The sequence below is a fragment of the Prosopis cineraria genome, unplaced genomic scaffold (genome assembly GCF_029017545.1).
Source record: "Prosopis cineraria cultivar Desert tree isolate PC_DT_omini unplaced genomic scaffold, ASM2901754v1 PC1, whole genome shotgun sequence".
Taxonomy (NCBI): domain Eukaryota; kingdom Viridiplantae; phylum Streptophyta; class Magnoliopsida; order Fabales; family Fabaceae; genus Prosopis; species Prosopis cineraria.
Genome location: NW_026555332.1, coordinates 9052045 through 9067127, shown reverse-complemented (window position 1 = coordinate 9067127; position 15083 = coordinate 9052045). Strand labels below are relative to the sequence as shown.

At 33.2% G+C, this 15083-nt stretch overlaps 1 protein-coding gene across 1 annotated transcript; it reads left to right on the top strand.

The window, feature by feature from the left end:
* Positions 1-574: 574 nt before the first annotated feature.
* LOC129320435 (polyadenylate-binding protein 1-like) lies at positions 575-9743 on the top strand. The gene is made up of 6 exons (XM_054965897.1): positions 575-766; positions 848-950; positions 5467-5537; positions 8457-8648; positions 8736-8854; positions 9307-9743. The coding sequence occupies exons 1-6, from the start codon at positions 632-634 to the stop codon at positions 9350-9352; spliced, it is 666 nt and encodes a 221-aa protein (XP_054821872.1). The 5' UTR covers positions 575-631; the 3' UTR covers positions 9353-9743.
* Positions 9744-15083: the final 5340 nt, after the last annotated feature.

Sequence of the window (15083 nt, the reverse complement as noted above, 5' to 3'; positions counted from 1 at the left end):
ATGATGCATTTTGAGCTATAATTATAAATATCATATTAATAAATTCATATTGTTGATCTAACATTAATAAATTCAATACAAACTGCTTCTAAAATCCTTTCTTGGATGTAGAAGATTGCAAGTACAAACTTATGAACATGCATAAGTTTAGCTGTAGGATGTGTGTTTAACTGTCCTTAATAAAAAAAAATCTTTATTTTATGTTTATATTTTTATTGGGATGAAAATATCTTACTTTAACAAGGTATTTTAATTTAGATAGGTCATTGAATTAATTAAAATACTAATTTAACAGTTAATAATTAAATTAAAATTGTAGTTAAACACCGGTTGTGAACAAAACATTTTATTGAATTTACTATAGACTGGTTTATCAGTTTATTAATTTAACTGGTTGGATTGATCCAAATTTCAATTTCAATGTTACATTATTTTTACATATGCATGTGAATTTTATTTAGTTGCACATAGTCACTAAATATTACTGAAATAAAGTACTGCGGCAAATAATGTTTTACTTTTCCCATTTTGACCTCTACATAACAGTGCGTGAGGGGAGAGCGTCAAAAGCCAACTCAATAAGCATAGATATCGAGCTTGACTGCACCCTCGCTCGACGGACACAGTAGAGATGGAGCAGGAGCACGAAGAGCATGAAGTGTACGGAGGCGATATTCCCGACGAGGCGGAGATGGACGCAGATTTCAGAGTTGAAGAAGAAGAAGAACAGGAAGGACACCAACATGACCCCAATAACTCTAATAAGGTTCTCCGATTTGTGTCTCTCTGCGCTATTTCCTCTCTCTCTGTTTGTCTCCCTCTCACTCTTCCCTCTTTTCTATGGCAGGACTTGGAGGACATGAAGAAGAGGCTCAAGGAGATTGAGGAAGAAGCTAGTGCCCTTCGTGAAATGCAGGCTAAGGTTGAGAAAGAGATGGGTGCTGTTCAAGGTTTCTTTTTTCCCCTCTCTTGCATATTTGTATTTTGAACCCATAATAAACCCAAAACCATGTGGATTAGTTTTTATTTTTGCTTAACCCCTTGTGAAAATTGATATATTATTTGTATATTGTCTTTGTCATATGGTGCTAGGGGACTTTCAGTTGATCCTTATCTTTAGGATATTCAAGATTTAGATCTGTTGAGCTGGGATTACTGGGGTTATTTGGATTTCTCAAGTATATGATTATATCATCATCTGTTTTCTTTCAGTCTTTTATAATAGCAGTCGTTGGTCTGTTCATTTTAAGTTTTAACCCGAGACGCGTGATTCCTCAATATCAGTACCTACTCTACCCTTGCATTGGTTAAGTGTAGTCGGTAGTCTGCTCATTTAATTGGTCAATTCCTATGAAATATTACCCTCTGCATATTGGGGCAAGGACCATTCAATTGACTCCTGTATATTCAATTTAACTTTGGCATGGGGAAGATTCCTCATTTTCTTCTGGGACTGAGATCTGGTTATTTGAGTATAGTAGAGTTGGTGAGTTCTGTTTATTTAGGGTTTGGTTGGTCCTTGTGATGAATATTAATTATAATATATCTTGTAGGCATTTATATAGTATATGAAAAATAGCTACATAATATGGGGAATTGGGGATATGATAATTTCTCTGAATTTAAGAATACAAATTTGTAGAGTCATGGTCACGCAAATGTCTATAACAATATATTATTGTTAGTGCAATAGTATTAAAAGTGTATAGTAGGCATTAGTTTCTAGTAGATCCTTGCGTACAAAATGATGAAATAATTATACATCGTTTTGTCCTATCTACTCATGCTGATCAAGTTATAATATACTGTAGATTTAATTACGGTGTCAATCTTGTATGTAAACAGGTTGTTATTCTCCCTGAATCAGGTTGTTTTCTGTTTGTATGTTAATAAAGTTTGATAGCCTGAGAGATGGGATACAAAAGATCTGTGCTTCCAATCTCTCATTCATTTGACCTCTATTTCTTGGTCCAAGTGGAAGAATGAACATGGTTATGTCATTAAAATAATAGGAAAGTAGTGGCTGGCTGTGATGCCAGTGCATATCCAAGATGCTTTCCTGCATTGACATGATGTGAAAGTAGAAAGAAACCATCCCTTGTGTATGTAACTTGTGTGCATTGTTTGTTTGCATGTGTGAAATTTGTCTGTGTATATCAGTTTGCTTAATTGCTTGTATTTATGAGAATCAAATGTGAACAATTAATTATCCTGCTAGCTTCCAAAATATTGTTTTTCTGATTCTTTTTATTCTTTATCTTCTCTGATTGTGTATAAGCAGCCAAAGACATAACTTATTTCAATACTTAGACATTGTTTTAATTAATTGTTAAATTAAATTTCAGAAATTTGATTATGAATGCTTTCATTGTGGTAGGGATGGTTTTTGTCTTGTACCTTATTAAGGTTAACATCTTATCTTATAAAATTAGGGTCATAAGTCATAAGTCATAAGAAATGGGAAACTCAGGAAGCGAAAGCTTAGTTTGTTAGTATTGAAGACAAAGAGGGAGGCTTTTGGATTGCATGCTGATCTCTAAATAGCAGCAGGCCGTGTTCCTCTCTTTATTGGACCTGTCTAAGGCATCCAAAAAGTCTCCTATACCTGCTAGATCTAGCAAAATGAAACCCATGGCTTGATTCTTTTGGCCTATTTTTTCCCTTTTGAAAGATGGATTTGCTCAACAGATTTTTCATCGAGAACCTTATTGTCATGGCTCCATTTCCCTTCAACCTCTCCTTGTACCAATTGATATAAATCTCCTAGCCTTAGCAAGAGATAGACTAAATAAGTTCATGCTAACTCCACCTTTTGAGTGTAGCCTCTGAGATGCAAAAGAAAATGATGGAAAGCCATAAGGATTAGCTCCTTCCAGTGCATAAGTCAAGTCCTAGGACTGGCGAAGTCTTACTAGACTACAAGCTTTGGGTTTTGGGCATAATCCTTTAAGAGAAATTTTGGAAAGTATTGATGGCAAGCTTTCCTTTTCTATGGCACCCCCATATCGTATACTTAATCCAGCAAATTAGAAAATTACCCACCCACATAAAAAAAATTTTTATAATCAAGGAGTTGTCCGAAAACCAAATTTGTCTAAAACAGTCCGATCAATTAGGGAAAAAAATAATCAAGATTAGTAGAGAAAAAGGAAAGGGGGAAAAATGGAATGGTTCGCATATACTTTGTTTGAAGACCATGATTACTAGAGGAGGAATCATGAGCATGTGAGGAATAGAAGGCATTAGAGAAATCGGCAAGTGACAAATGCAAAGATCCCAGCATCGAAGCAATGGTTTGTTTCTTTAATGAAAATTATAGCAAAAGTGGAGAATTGAGTTTTGAAGTGGTGGCTCAAGAGACAATGAACATGTAAAGTTGTGACCTAGGTGTATCTGGTAAGACCGGAAGAGGTGCTTGTGGAAAAACCATTGTGCAGATGAGCCCATTTTGAGAAGGGGGAACAATGGTCATACTTTCTAGTCACATGGTAGAAGAGTTTTTGGATAGATTTGATAAAGAGAGGATCTTGGCTTGCTGCTCTTGGGAGATCAAGAAGGAATCCAAACATAGGGAGAGAGTACATGCGGTACAAACAAAGGCTTAAGCACATTGTACTAGTTGTGATTGCGCACTTTTTAAATAGTGGAAGGCTAGCTTTGACTTGTGATTGAGTTCGAAAGATGTTAAATTAGTGAAATTCTAAAATTCAAAAGCACTTGATTCTCAATTTTTTGCAACCACCACCCAAAACCAGCTGATGCGGGTGGTACCTGATTGCTGAATGCATTACTTAAACTACTGCACACGCACGTGTGCTTACTCATTCTCATTGATGTTTGGAGAGGATGAGGCCTAGCTATGCTGCAGACGCTTCTGCACTTGGTTCTCTGTTTATTTATGGTTAATATGATTCCAAATTTTGTAATACATCAATTGAGGAGTCCATTTCCTTTAATCAGTTTGAATAATACTACTTTCTGTGTTATATGGGCCTAGCACGTAATTTTATTTTCTTTGGAGTAGTATTATGAGATTTCTATTTTGTGTTTAAATATGGCTTAAAGTGTTGGCTGAAATAAATATGCAGCATTCTTGAAGAAAATAAGAAAAAGAGATTTTGATTCTGTAACTCTTCAGAATGAAAGAATCTATATTCTTCTTTCAAATTAGCAATTATTGGTGGCAAACGATTGATTGATGTGCTCTTGTTCCTATCTGAAGTCTTCAAATCTTACTTTGTGCTTGGCAAAGAACTATAAAGAGCAGATCCATCTTGATGGAAAAGTGGTCTAGGAGCACGCCCTGGCCCCAATCCATATGACCTAGAGCTCTTCTGTGGTAAGCAGATCAAGTAGCCTAGAAGGGCCAAGTAAGAATTTGACGCTTCCCCCACATGCAGAAAGAGGACAAATGAACGGTTAACATGCATAGAAGATCCATGAAAACAACTTTGCCAGTGCATAAATGGCAAAGATAAACAACATAATTTCGAAATAAAGGCTAGTTAATTAAAAATCGAAATGATTTGCCCTTTTTTGTTTGTTTGTTTTTCCAAAACACATGCTTCACATAAAACATGTGCTTAATTAGGCCATAAATGAGAAGATCAGATTTGAATTCCAAGTCATGGATTAGGAAACTGTAGTTGAATTTCAACAATTCCCCTCAACCTGAAACATCTTGAAGTTAACATGCCTAATCTTCTTCCTTGGTCTATTTTTTTTTTAATTGTTCACTTATTTTTTGTCTTCTTCATTAGTCCTCACTTCAGAGTCTCTCTCTCTCTTTTTTTTCCATCACCACCTCACCTTATAGTGATGATTTGGTTTTTGGTATCCTCACCTCACTTCTTATGAGGCAGAGATCTTGGTTTTCTTACATTAACCATGAATATAGGATTTACCATCATATGTTTTCTCACACGAATTTGCTTAGTGCCAAAACATGGCTTTCTTACATCAACCACCAATGTAAAGTTTTCTCATGCTGTCCACCAACGAAATGAGAAGATCTGATTACAGATATGTTCTTTTTTAAAAAGATTAAAATGCATGCTTCACATCAAGCATGCACTGATTTGGTCAGATTCGAATTTCAAGTCTTAAACAAGGAGGTTTGAGTCAAATTTGAATAATTGGCCATCTAATGAGTCCATCCATGTATATTTTTGCTCTTCATGAAATAATCAAACACTCCTGAGCCTTCTAGCTTTATATCATTATAGTTTAGTGAAATAAACTCCCCTGCACATCGTTAATGACTGCAGAAGTTCAACTGACTTTTGATTTTCAACATCATCTCAATTACCTTTAATGCTTGGATTCCAGTTGTATGACTAAATTGTTTCTCTATTTTTGAACAAATCTGGTTGCTAGTTGTTAAATTTAATTTATTTATTGGTAGCATTTAAAGATAACATTTTTCCTTTCTGGTAAATGATGATTTTATTTGATTTTGAATTGAAGATTCGACTGGTTCTTCTGCGAGTCAAGCTGAGAAGGAGGAAGTGGATTCCCGGTCAATCTATGTTGGTAATGTGAGGCTTGGAACTCCATTTTGCTGCCTACTGCCTATTTCAATTTCCTTCCTTCTATATGGCATTGCTGTATCTTTATTCTCTTTGCTTGACATCTGTACTGGGGTATGCTTAGTGCAAAAGTAGATAAATTTGATCAATACATACCTAACCCTAACTTTTGTCAGGTGTATTACTGTCAGTAGGTCATAGTTTCCAGCAATGAAGATTTAATGCAGTAGTTTTGTGCTAGGTTGTTGATTAGATCACAGTGTTTTGTTAAGTTTTGTGAAATCCAAGGGAATCATTAGAGATGTAAAAGGCTGATCTGGAATTTGTGGCCAGTTGTTCAGTTCTCTGGGATGGTACCAGAACTTCATTGTCCTGGTTGAGGACTTGAAATCCCAAAACTTTTGGTTAATGGAAGGACAATTGTTGCTTCAATTAGATGGTTTGTTATGAAAACATATTCAGAAATTAATAAGTTCTTGTCTAACTGGTTACAAAAATGAGAACTAATGTGTGACAAGGCCTATGTAGGAGACAGTCACTAGAACCCTATTTAGAAGAAACCATGTAGGAAGTCTTGTGGACACCATTTGAAAATTTAAATACATAGAAACAGATATTTTGGATCAGTGTATTAGGCCTAAGTGCTTACCACTAAGGAAACTATATCATGGTTTGGATCCATCTCATTCCCATAATACAACTATAGAAGGCCGACATCATGGTTCAAATAGGAGAAGAGTTTGAGTCTCGATCCTCTAGAGGATGCATTCAAAGGGAGATAGAGAGAAAATACGGAGTGCAATTATGAGTTGTGAACATTATGCACAACTACATTCTCTTGTGCATTTTCTCTCCAAGTATATTATGCATGAATGGAGAAGATCCAAATGAGAAATATTTATGGGTTGTCTGGTGATTGGTCTAAAATAATCCATTTAAAGATAAGATGTCCTTGAAAGGTTGTGTTTTCCCCTGCTCATATCTTACTTTCTTCCAGCTAGAGTGAGGCCATAATGTAATTATTGCACCATGCAATGCCCAATAGGTGGTTTGTTGACTTTTGGCTGAATCTTCATTTGACCACAAGAAATTAAGTGGGACCAGAAGTGAAATTCTATGGTCAATAACTTGCCATCATGGCGTCATGCCATATTAGCTATATAATGTACATAGATGATTCATCTATGCTTCAAATTGGTGACTTTAGAAGCTAAGGTTGAGAGATATTAAAGTTTAGTGGCTACCAATCTTATGGAGAGCTTATATTTACAACCTAATAATCTCGCATGGCAAATTGGGGATTTGTTACAAGCTAGTCCTTTCTTTATAATGTTTTGTTGATTCTCTTGCTTCTTGGATCAGGACCCCATGTATGGATTAGACAACCTGATAAGGATACGATGATGGAAAATTAAAAACCTACACAAGGGAAGAGAGGGTTAATAACTTAATATTGATGTGGGAGTAGAAGTGGAATTGTGCTAGTTCAGGATGGAATCTAAAACACAAACAAGAAAACAAAACAAAAACAAGGAAAAGAACAAGATAAATGATCAAGGTCGCAATGTTAATCTTAAAGACACCACACGAGTCAATCAAGCTTTTAATCATATCTATATTTACCCCAGGATACCCATAAGCAAGCATAGCTTGCAATAACAAGAGTTATAGACTCTAAAGAAAATAATCAAATTCTTATCCAACTTAGTATGATGAATACATATGAATGGAGCCTATTTATAGGAAATAATAGAAGACATAAATTGAAAACCTAGTTCCTAGAACCTTCTTAGAAGTGTGGCACCCCATCTATTGTAATTTAGGGAAGTTTCCTAAATGATGAAAATTCAGCAATTGACGGTAATTAGAAGACCTTCTAGAATATTTCCTGCACCCTAAACTTAGACTTTAAGCAAGATCACCCTAATAAATGCTAGGAAATCAAAATGGATTTAACACATGCTGAAAATACAAAATAGCAAACTAAAAATAGTCCTGCAAGATGCATGTATAAATGAAAATAGGAAACTAAATAAAACTAAGCCAAATCTTAATTAAATGAGATAAATCACGCCATTAATGCTTCTATGGAAGGGTCTTGGGCGTGCTCTGTCATCCTACACCACATTTATCACATTGTGATTTGGAAATCTTCATGGATTGGATGCATGGGCCTTGAAACTTAATGGCTTGGGTTTGCAATTCGTCCTCGTCATGAATTGGACTTGAATCATGTTGAACACCGCAATTAGACCCCTATTGGACATGGATTTGGATGCCTCTTCAAGGTGTATATGGGCTCCTTCATGGCTTTGATGTGGGCTTTTGTCTCTGAGCCTCCAATGTGTTGTAATGGGTCCTTGGGATCATGAGACTTGAAGTCTTGGACCTTGGGCATGCCACCTTCATTGGTTTGGGCTTCAACTTGGATCACACTTTCAATGATCATGCCTTCAACTTGGACTTCATCTTTACTCCTTAGGCCATGCTTCTTATGATTTAGTTCTATCACTTGAGTTGGCTTCTCTGAAGTTCTCCATTGGCCTTCTAAATTTGCATCAAACATTTAATTTAGTTTATTTTTAATTTGTTTGATTATCTTTATTTTAAAATGTTTGATTTAGCGTATTTTAAATTAGGATTTATCTTTCATCTATATTTATCTTATCTCTAGGATGAGGTTATTTTATCATTATATTATCTCGAATTGGGCTCTAGAAATAGTCCTAAGGTTTTTCACTTGTAGATTTTGTCTATTGAGTAAAATTAAGAGTTTGTCATCTATATCTCCGTCCTTTTTCTCTATTTCTCCCTTTTTCCTCTCTTGTTCTACCTTGTCCAACAGCTCATGCTCTGTGCCTAATGGAATGTCTATAATATCAATGAAATGTTATGATATATTAAAATGGGTTTCAAATCATAACTCAGGTTGACTATGGATGTACGCCTGAAGAAGTCCAGCAACATTTTCAGTCTTGTGGAACAGTGAACAGAGTGACGATATTGACAGACAAATTTGGTCAACCAAAAGGATTTGCATATGTTGAGTTTGTTGAGGTTGATGCCGTTCAGAATGCTCTCTTGTTGAATGAATCAGAGTTGCATGGCCGTCAATTGAAGGTCTTTTTCAGTTAATCTGCTGAAATGTAATCAATCACTTGCTCTTTTTTCTGTTTGATTGTACCTGACTTCTTATTTACTTTCCAGGTCTCTGCTAAGCGTACAAACGTTCCTGGAATGAAACAGTATCGTGGAAGAAGACCTATGGGCTTTCGACCTAGAATGCCTTACATGCCTTCTCCGTTCTATCCTCCATATGGTTATGGGTAAATAATGCATTAAACTTACTCCTTCTGCTTCTCGTTACCAGAAACTAAGGAAACCTAACTTTAAAATTTTCAATTAAAATATGACCCTTATTTTCTTGGGTGGTTTCATTTTATTCTGGGATTTGTTGTCTAAATTCTGATGTCAAATGTTGCTTTATGTGATGAATAGATTGTATATATTATATACATCTTTTCCCTCTCAATTATTTGCCTCTATGGAACTATAATAATGACTGCCAACTTATCAGAAAAATTTCCCAAACGTTTATTATTTTGTTTATTGAAAATCAAAATTGATCTCCGGAACAGTATCTGAACAGGCCCTTGGTTCCAATTGCTATAATTGTCTTCCAGTGTTTGGTCTGATAGACTATTGAACATTTATCCTCTCTGCCTCTCCTCAATCCTTATGTTGTTTCATGTGATGATTGAAACATTTTTCCGTGCAGGAGAGTTCCAAGGTATAGGCGTCCAACGCGTTACAGGCCATACTAGGGCCCAGTCCCAATTTAACAGGTGCCCATATTTAGGAGACTTTCCTTGTTGAAAGAGACTTGAATCTTCATTTGAATGCCAGAAGGCAGAAGTTATGTCATACCCTTTTTCCTCTCTGAATGAATGATATGGTCTCTATAGATAGAGGTTGACAGCATCTTTACTAAATTTATATGTTCTTGGCATTTCAGTTATAAATGAATGATGGACATTGGACGCCCGTTTCTGACAATAATTCAGTAGGTTCTTCAGAAATTCAAAATTATATTACTTGCTTCAGTGTCAGAGTGTTGGCATTGAATCACTGGTTTCATTAGCATAGCAACTTTTAAGTGCTAGCTTGTGGATTATTACCTCCGAGCCTATTTATAACTATAAAAGCTGTTCCTTATGAGTAGGTATCTATTAGTTAGTGATGATTAGAAGTCTTGGCTGGAAGCCCAGACTTGAGTGTTTTGCTATTCTGTGTGATGGTCAGCCGATCAGGACGAATAATATTTCTAAGGTTCAGGACAAGAATCCCCACAACGTTCAGTTTGGTCGAGGACATCAAAGCTCTTTTGCGTGAGTGGGAAATTAACTTGTGAACATTCATTTAGGGAAGCAGGGACTTGTGCTAATTGGCTTGTATGGCACGCTCATCATGAAGATACAAAGACGATAGTTATGACTCAGGTGATCCTTACGATATATTTGCCAATAGAATGCATTGACCATATTGTTTCAACAGTCGGATTAGACCCAATGGTTGGACTATCAATTGAAGTTGTTAACGGTTTAGTTTGTACAAAAAATCTGTTTTCGTAGTTGAGTCAAGTTGATCTGGGGCTGAGCTACCATTGAGTTGAAAATCGAAACATTTTGAGAAACTAAATGAATTTAAATCTAATATAAAAAAGGCTAATTTTTTTTAAATAATAGAAATTCAAAAATTAAATCATATTAAATATTAATTTAATTTTTGAACTCTTCACTTGTATATAATATAATTTGAAATTATTTTTTTAGAAAGATATTGACAATTAGGTGCAAATATAAATACTTTTAAATCTACTTGTTAATTGATTTAACCAATATTCATTTATATTTAATGAGTAATAAAATTGTAATTTATAACATTGTTGCCTTATGATAGAAGTTTGTAATTCGGAAAAGAGGAGAGAAAGAAAGAATGAAGAGGACAAAGGAGTGAGAGATTCAATGGGGAAGAGGTGAGAGAAGTAGAGACCAAGGGATTCTGAATGATTCTCATCAAGGCAGTCCATTTATTCAAAATTTCAAATACAAGAATACCCCTCAAAGAGGCCCTTGCACTCAAGGGTCATTTACAACCAAATTTGGAAATTTTTGTAAGGAATTATATAGTGACATCCATTATGCTTCTTCATCTAGCAAATTCTTCCATTGCACCAAAATTTCAGTAATGATTCTTCCTCTTTTTCTTCTAATCCTCTTGTTTAGATTTTTTTTTTTTGTTTTCTGGTTCTAAAGTTGGTGGTAATTTAGGCTAATCAATAGGAAGATGCCTTTATTTGACCTTAGGATTTGGACAAAGCTTCAAAAGAGAGACATGATATGTAGGATGAATTCTTGATTTAGTGGTAGCTCCAATCTATAAGCAACGGCCTCAATTTTCTCCAAAATCTTGTAGTTGTAGAAATTTGCCTATAAGGCTACAATTTGAGGAAAACACACTACCTTACAACAAATTCATGATCTGTTCTATGAGAATCAGCTCTTTATTTAATCATATTAGCTACTCGATGAAAATGGTGCTTCAAAACCCGCATCATTTCTTTTTTAGTACTAAAAGTCCAATCCAAAGCAAAATTGTGAGGAAGATAAGGGGCATAAATGAGTAGTTTTGGCCATTTAACAACCTTATATTTTTGTTGCTGTGTGGAATGCTATGTTGTATTACCATTCTGCTTGAGCTAACCAATTACTCCACTCCTTAGGCTTTCCCAACACACATCTTAAATAGTTTTCTAAATACCTATTTAAAACTTCAGATTGATCATCCATTTGAGGATGATAAGCTGAAGATAACTAGCTCTAATAACACTGATACATGTCTGTTTGTTTTTATCGAAATGCTCCTCCATAATTCTTTGTATTTTTTATCTTGTTTCTACCACCAAAAACTTTCTTGAAAGTTAGAGTCGCTTACCAAGGACAAGTTAGCTCTGATATCATTGATAGAAATTTGTAATTCAGAAAAGAAAAGAAAAAGAGAGAAAGAAGAGGAGAATAGAGGAGAGAAAAAGAGGGAAATAAGTGAGAGGAGAATAGAAAGACTGAGATTCTAATACCAATGTTTACATAGGTAGTTTCTTATACTGCTTGTCCCATTTAAATAATGTCTTACATTGCTAGTAACAATCCATAACAACATTAACTAATTCTAATGGCTATTTAATGCTTTACCACCTAACATTTATTCAGAATTATTACAAATATAAAACAATTTATGATCATATTTTATTAACGACTAAACATGATGTAGATTTATTTCAGGTTGGAAATAATTACTTTCAGGTCCCACACCACATTCCAAGGTCCTATTTAGTTGTTAGAAATAATGAAAATGGAATGAAATAAAGAAATAAAGATAAAATTGAACTAAATTATCCTTATAATCATGATAAATATATATAAAAAAAACTAATGCTATATATTACAAATGTGAGAATTAACACTCCTTCTATGAATCTCATGAATCAAAACTCCCAATTTCATAAATTAAATCGCCCTCTTCCTTGATGAACATGTTTGTTCTATGTCCCTTCCATATTTTGATCATTTCATTTTTATCTTTATTTGATTATTTAATTACATTTTCATCATTTCTAACAATTAAATAGGCCTAAATTACTTGCAAGGTCCATTCAAAGTTTCTTTGCTCCATAAATTTTATGGTATTTTTAGTGTGTTGTGTTGGATTTGAGAGTATTTCTCCCTTTATAATATGTCCGATACTGTGTTTGATAGATATGAAAACTTAACTATGATAAGATTCTCTTCATTTAAATTTAAATAGATAATAGAATAGCTGGCCAATAAAAAAAAGATACTCCCTAGAAAGATAGGTTGGTTTAGCCATACGAAATCTCGTGTTTTCTAAGTTCACTTTGAAGCTAAGCCTTTAAATATGAAGGATTTTTCCATTTTTTTGGAAATAAGAGAAATAATATATAAGTTTTAAATAAAGAACTTATTTATGATTCTTTTATTTGGAAACATTAATTGATAGGTTATAATAATTTTTCTCAATTTTGAATTAAATTTTTATAATTTATTTTGTTTGAATTGAATCCTTATGTTAATATTTGAAGGTTAAAACTATTAATAAATAATTAATTTTCTCAAAACAAAGACACTTAAAATTTATAGAAAATTTGATTTGATATTTTAGGTAAAAAAGGGAAAAAAATTGATTTATACAGCGTTTATATTTTTGTTAATTGTTTATGAAAATTTTGTATGTATAAAATAATTTAGAAGATACAATTTAATTATATAAATTTTAATTTATAAAAATTATATAATTAATTTTAAAATTATATAAATTTTTAATAAAAATATAAAAGCGCTTAATTTATTTAAAAGGAAAAATTCAAGAATTTTAATCTTTAATATTAACAAATCTGACATATCAAATTTTAAAGGCTCAATTCAAATAAAATAAATTACAAGGACTTATTTTAAAATTGAAAAAAATTATAAAATCTTGTGGATTAATTTTTTTTTTTTTTTTAAAAATATATTTTATTTTATATTGATATTAATTTTTTTGACCAAAATTTTTTACATTGATTGTAATCGAATAGTTTTTGGTATATGGTAATTTATATTACAAGCATGCTCTTATCTAAACTAGAAGACAAGACTACACGAGTCTTTCATGTAAATGAAGTGTATGTACATAAAGTCATACACAGGAACATTAATCCGCGTTGTTTAAGAGAAATGAAAGAGAAGGGTGAAAGTTGAATTTTATTAATTTTTTAAAAAGGCACGAAAAAACAACTATAGTTTTTGATTTCTTTAATAACTTCTATTAATTATATTTTTTATTCCTAGTATAATATTAGAATTTTTTTTAGTTATCAGAATATATAAATATAAATAATAATTTATTTTATTTTCACATAATATACAAAAAAATTACTAACATATTGTTCCAATAAAGTAGTCAATTACCTTCAAATTAATACTATCTTTTCATATTAACCCTCATTTAATAAATATTTTATTTTAAAATAAATATAAAGTAATTTATTTATTATGAGTATTTTGGAAAAAAAGCACATTAATTATATTTTACAATATTTAAAAAGCCTTACATTTTTTAATATCCAACATTCAATTTCTAACCCCTCAAAAAATACCTTATATTTTTAAATGGAGGAGTAAGTTTTAAATTTTAAAATTCTGAAACATAAAATATAATTTTAATTTTAATTTATGTTATTAAAAATTAATTTTTTAAAATAATTTTAATTTATAAAAAATAAAACAACATTTGCGTCGGATGGCACCGTAGAACTACAGTGCCATTCTGACGCAAATTACAGAGGAGGAAGATTTCTCTTAAAAAAAAATTATAGTTTTTTTAAGGAAAAGATAATTTTTTGTGTTTTGCATTTTCACTGCAATAACTACAAGATTAATCTCGAGTCTTTCGTGCACATAAAGTCATAAACTTCATTCATGTAAGTTGCTTCTGAAAAAAATTGTAGATTTTTTTTTAGAGAAAGTCAATTCTCTTTTTGTTTTTCAAGTATCCTTATAACCGATAACCGACAATCATGAGATTAATTTCTTTAGAAATAGTCATTTAATGTGTTGTTCTTTCTGAAGAGGAGCTCTCCATACGCACCTGTATAAGTCAAACTTTTAAATGATGTTTAAGAGAATTAAACTATTATAATTTATGCCACAACCCATTTGGTGGAAAAGTCAAATATTTCATTGAGTTGAGGGTCATTTTGTTCACTCATTGTATGTAAAAGATTAATAGAATCCTAAATTTTACTTGAAATCAATTTTATCCTTGAACCTTTGAAATTCGAATCATCGCGCCCTTGAGGTTAATTTGCTCTCATCTACTGTTAATGGGTAGCTGGCATTTTTTATATTTTTTTAGCTTTCTCTCTCTGACCCCTCTCTCTCCATATCTCTCTCCCTGCTTGCACACACTTATAGACCAAGAGGCACAGGCTCTCGAACGCAAAGTCAGGAGACGACTCATCCTGAAGTTGCTGAAACTACAAGAATGGCTTATTCATAGTCTAAGCATCCACAATGGAAGACCCATTTTGAGTAACTCTTCACTAACCTCACAAACCAACACAGCTAGCCAAATGGATCAAGCTTTGAGAGAATGAACCGAACGTGATATAGATAATGCAAAGAAGAACCACACAGACACAGGCTCAAAGAGTGTTGTCATTCTCTCTTAGTGTATTTAAAACACACACTGAGACAGAGAGAATGTAGAAATGGAGTTGATTTAGGAAGAACCAGAGATGCTTGACTCGAGTCTGTTGAAACGTGGAGACTAAAGTATTATGTTGAGGGGAAGGATGCTTATAACATGAGGAAGTAGCTGAAGGGGAAGAAGCAGCAACATCATCATGTTCATATGGGAGACAGAGAGAGAAGAGGAGACGGAGGGCATCATTCGGGTTGCTATCCTTGAAGATGGATTATGAGGGTTTTTTTGGAG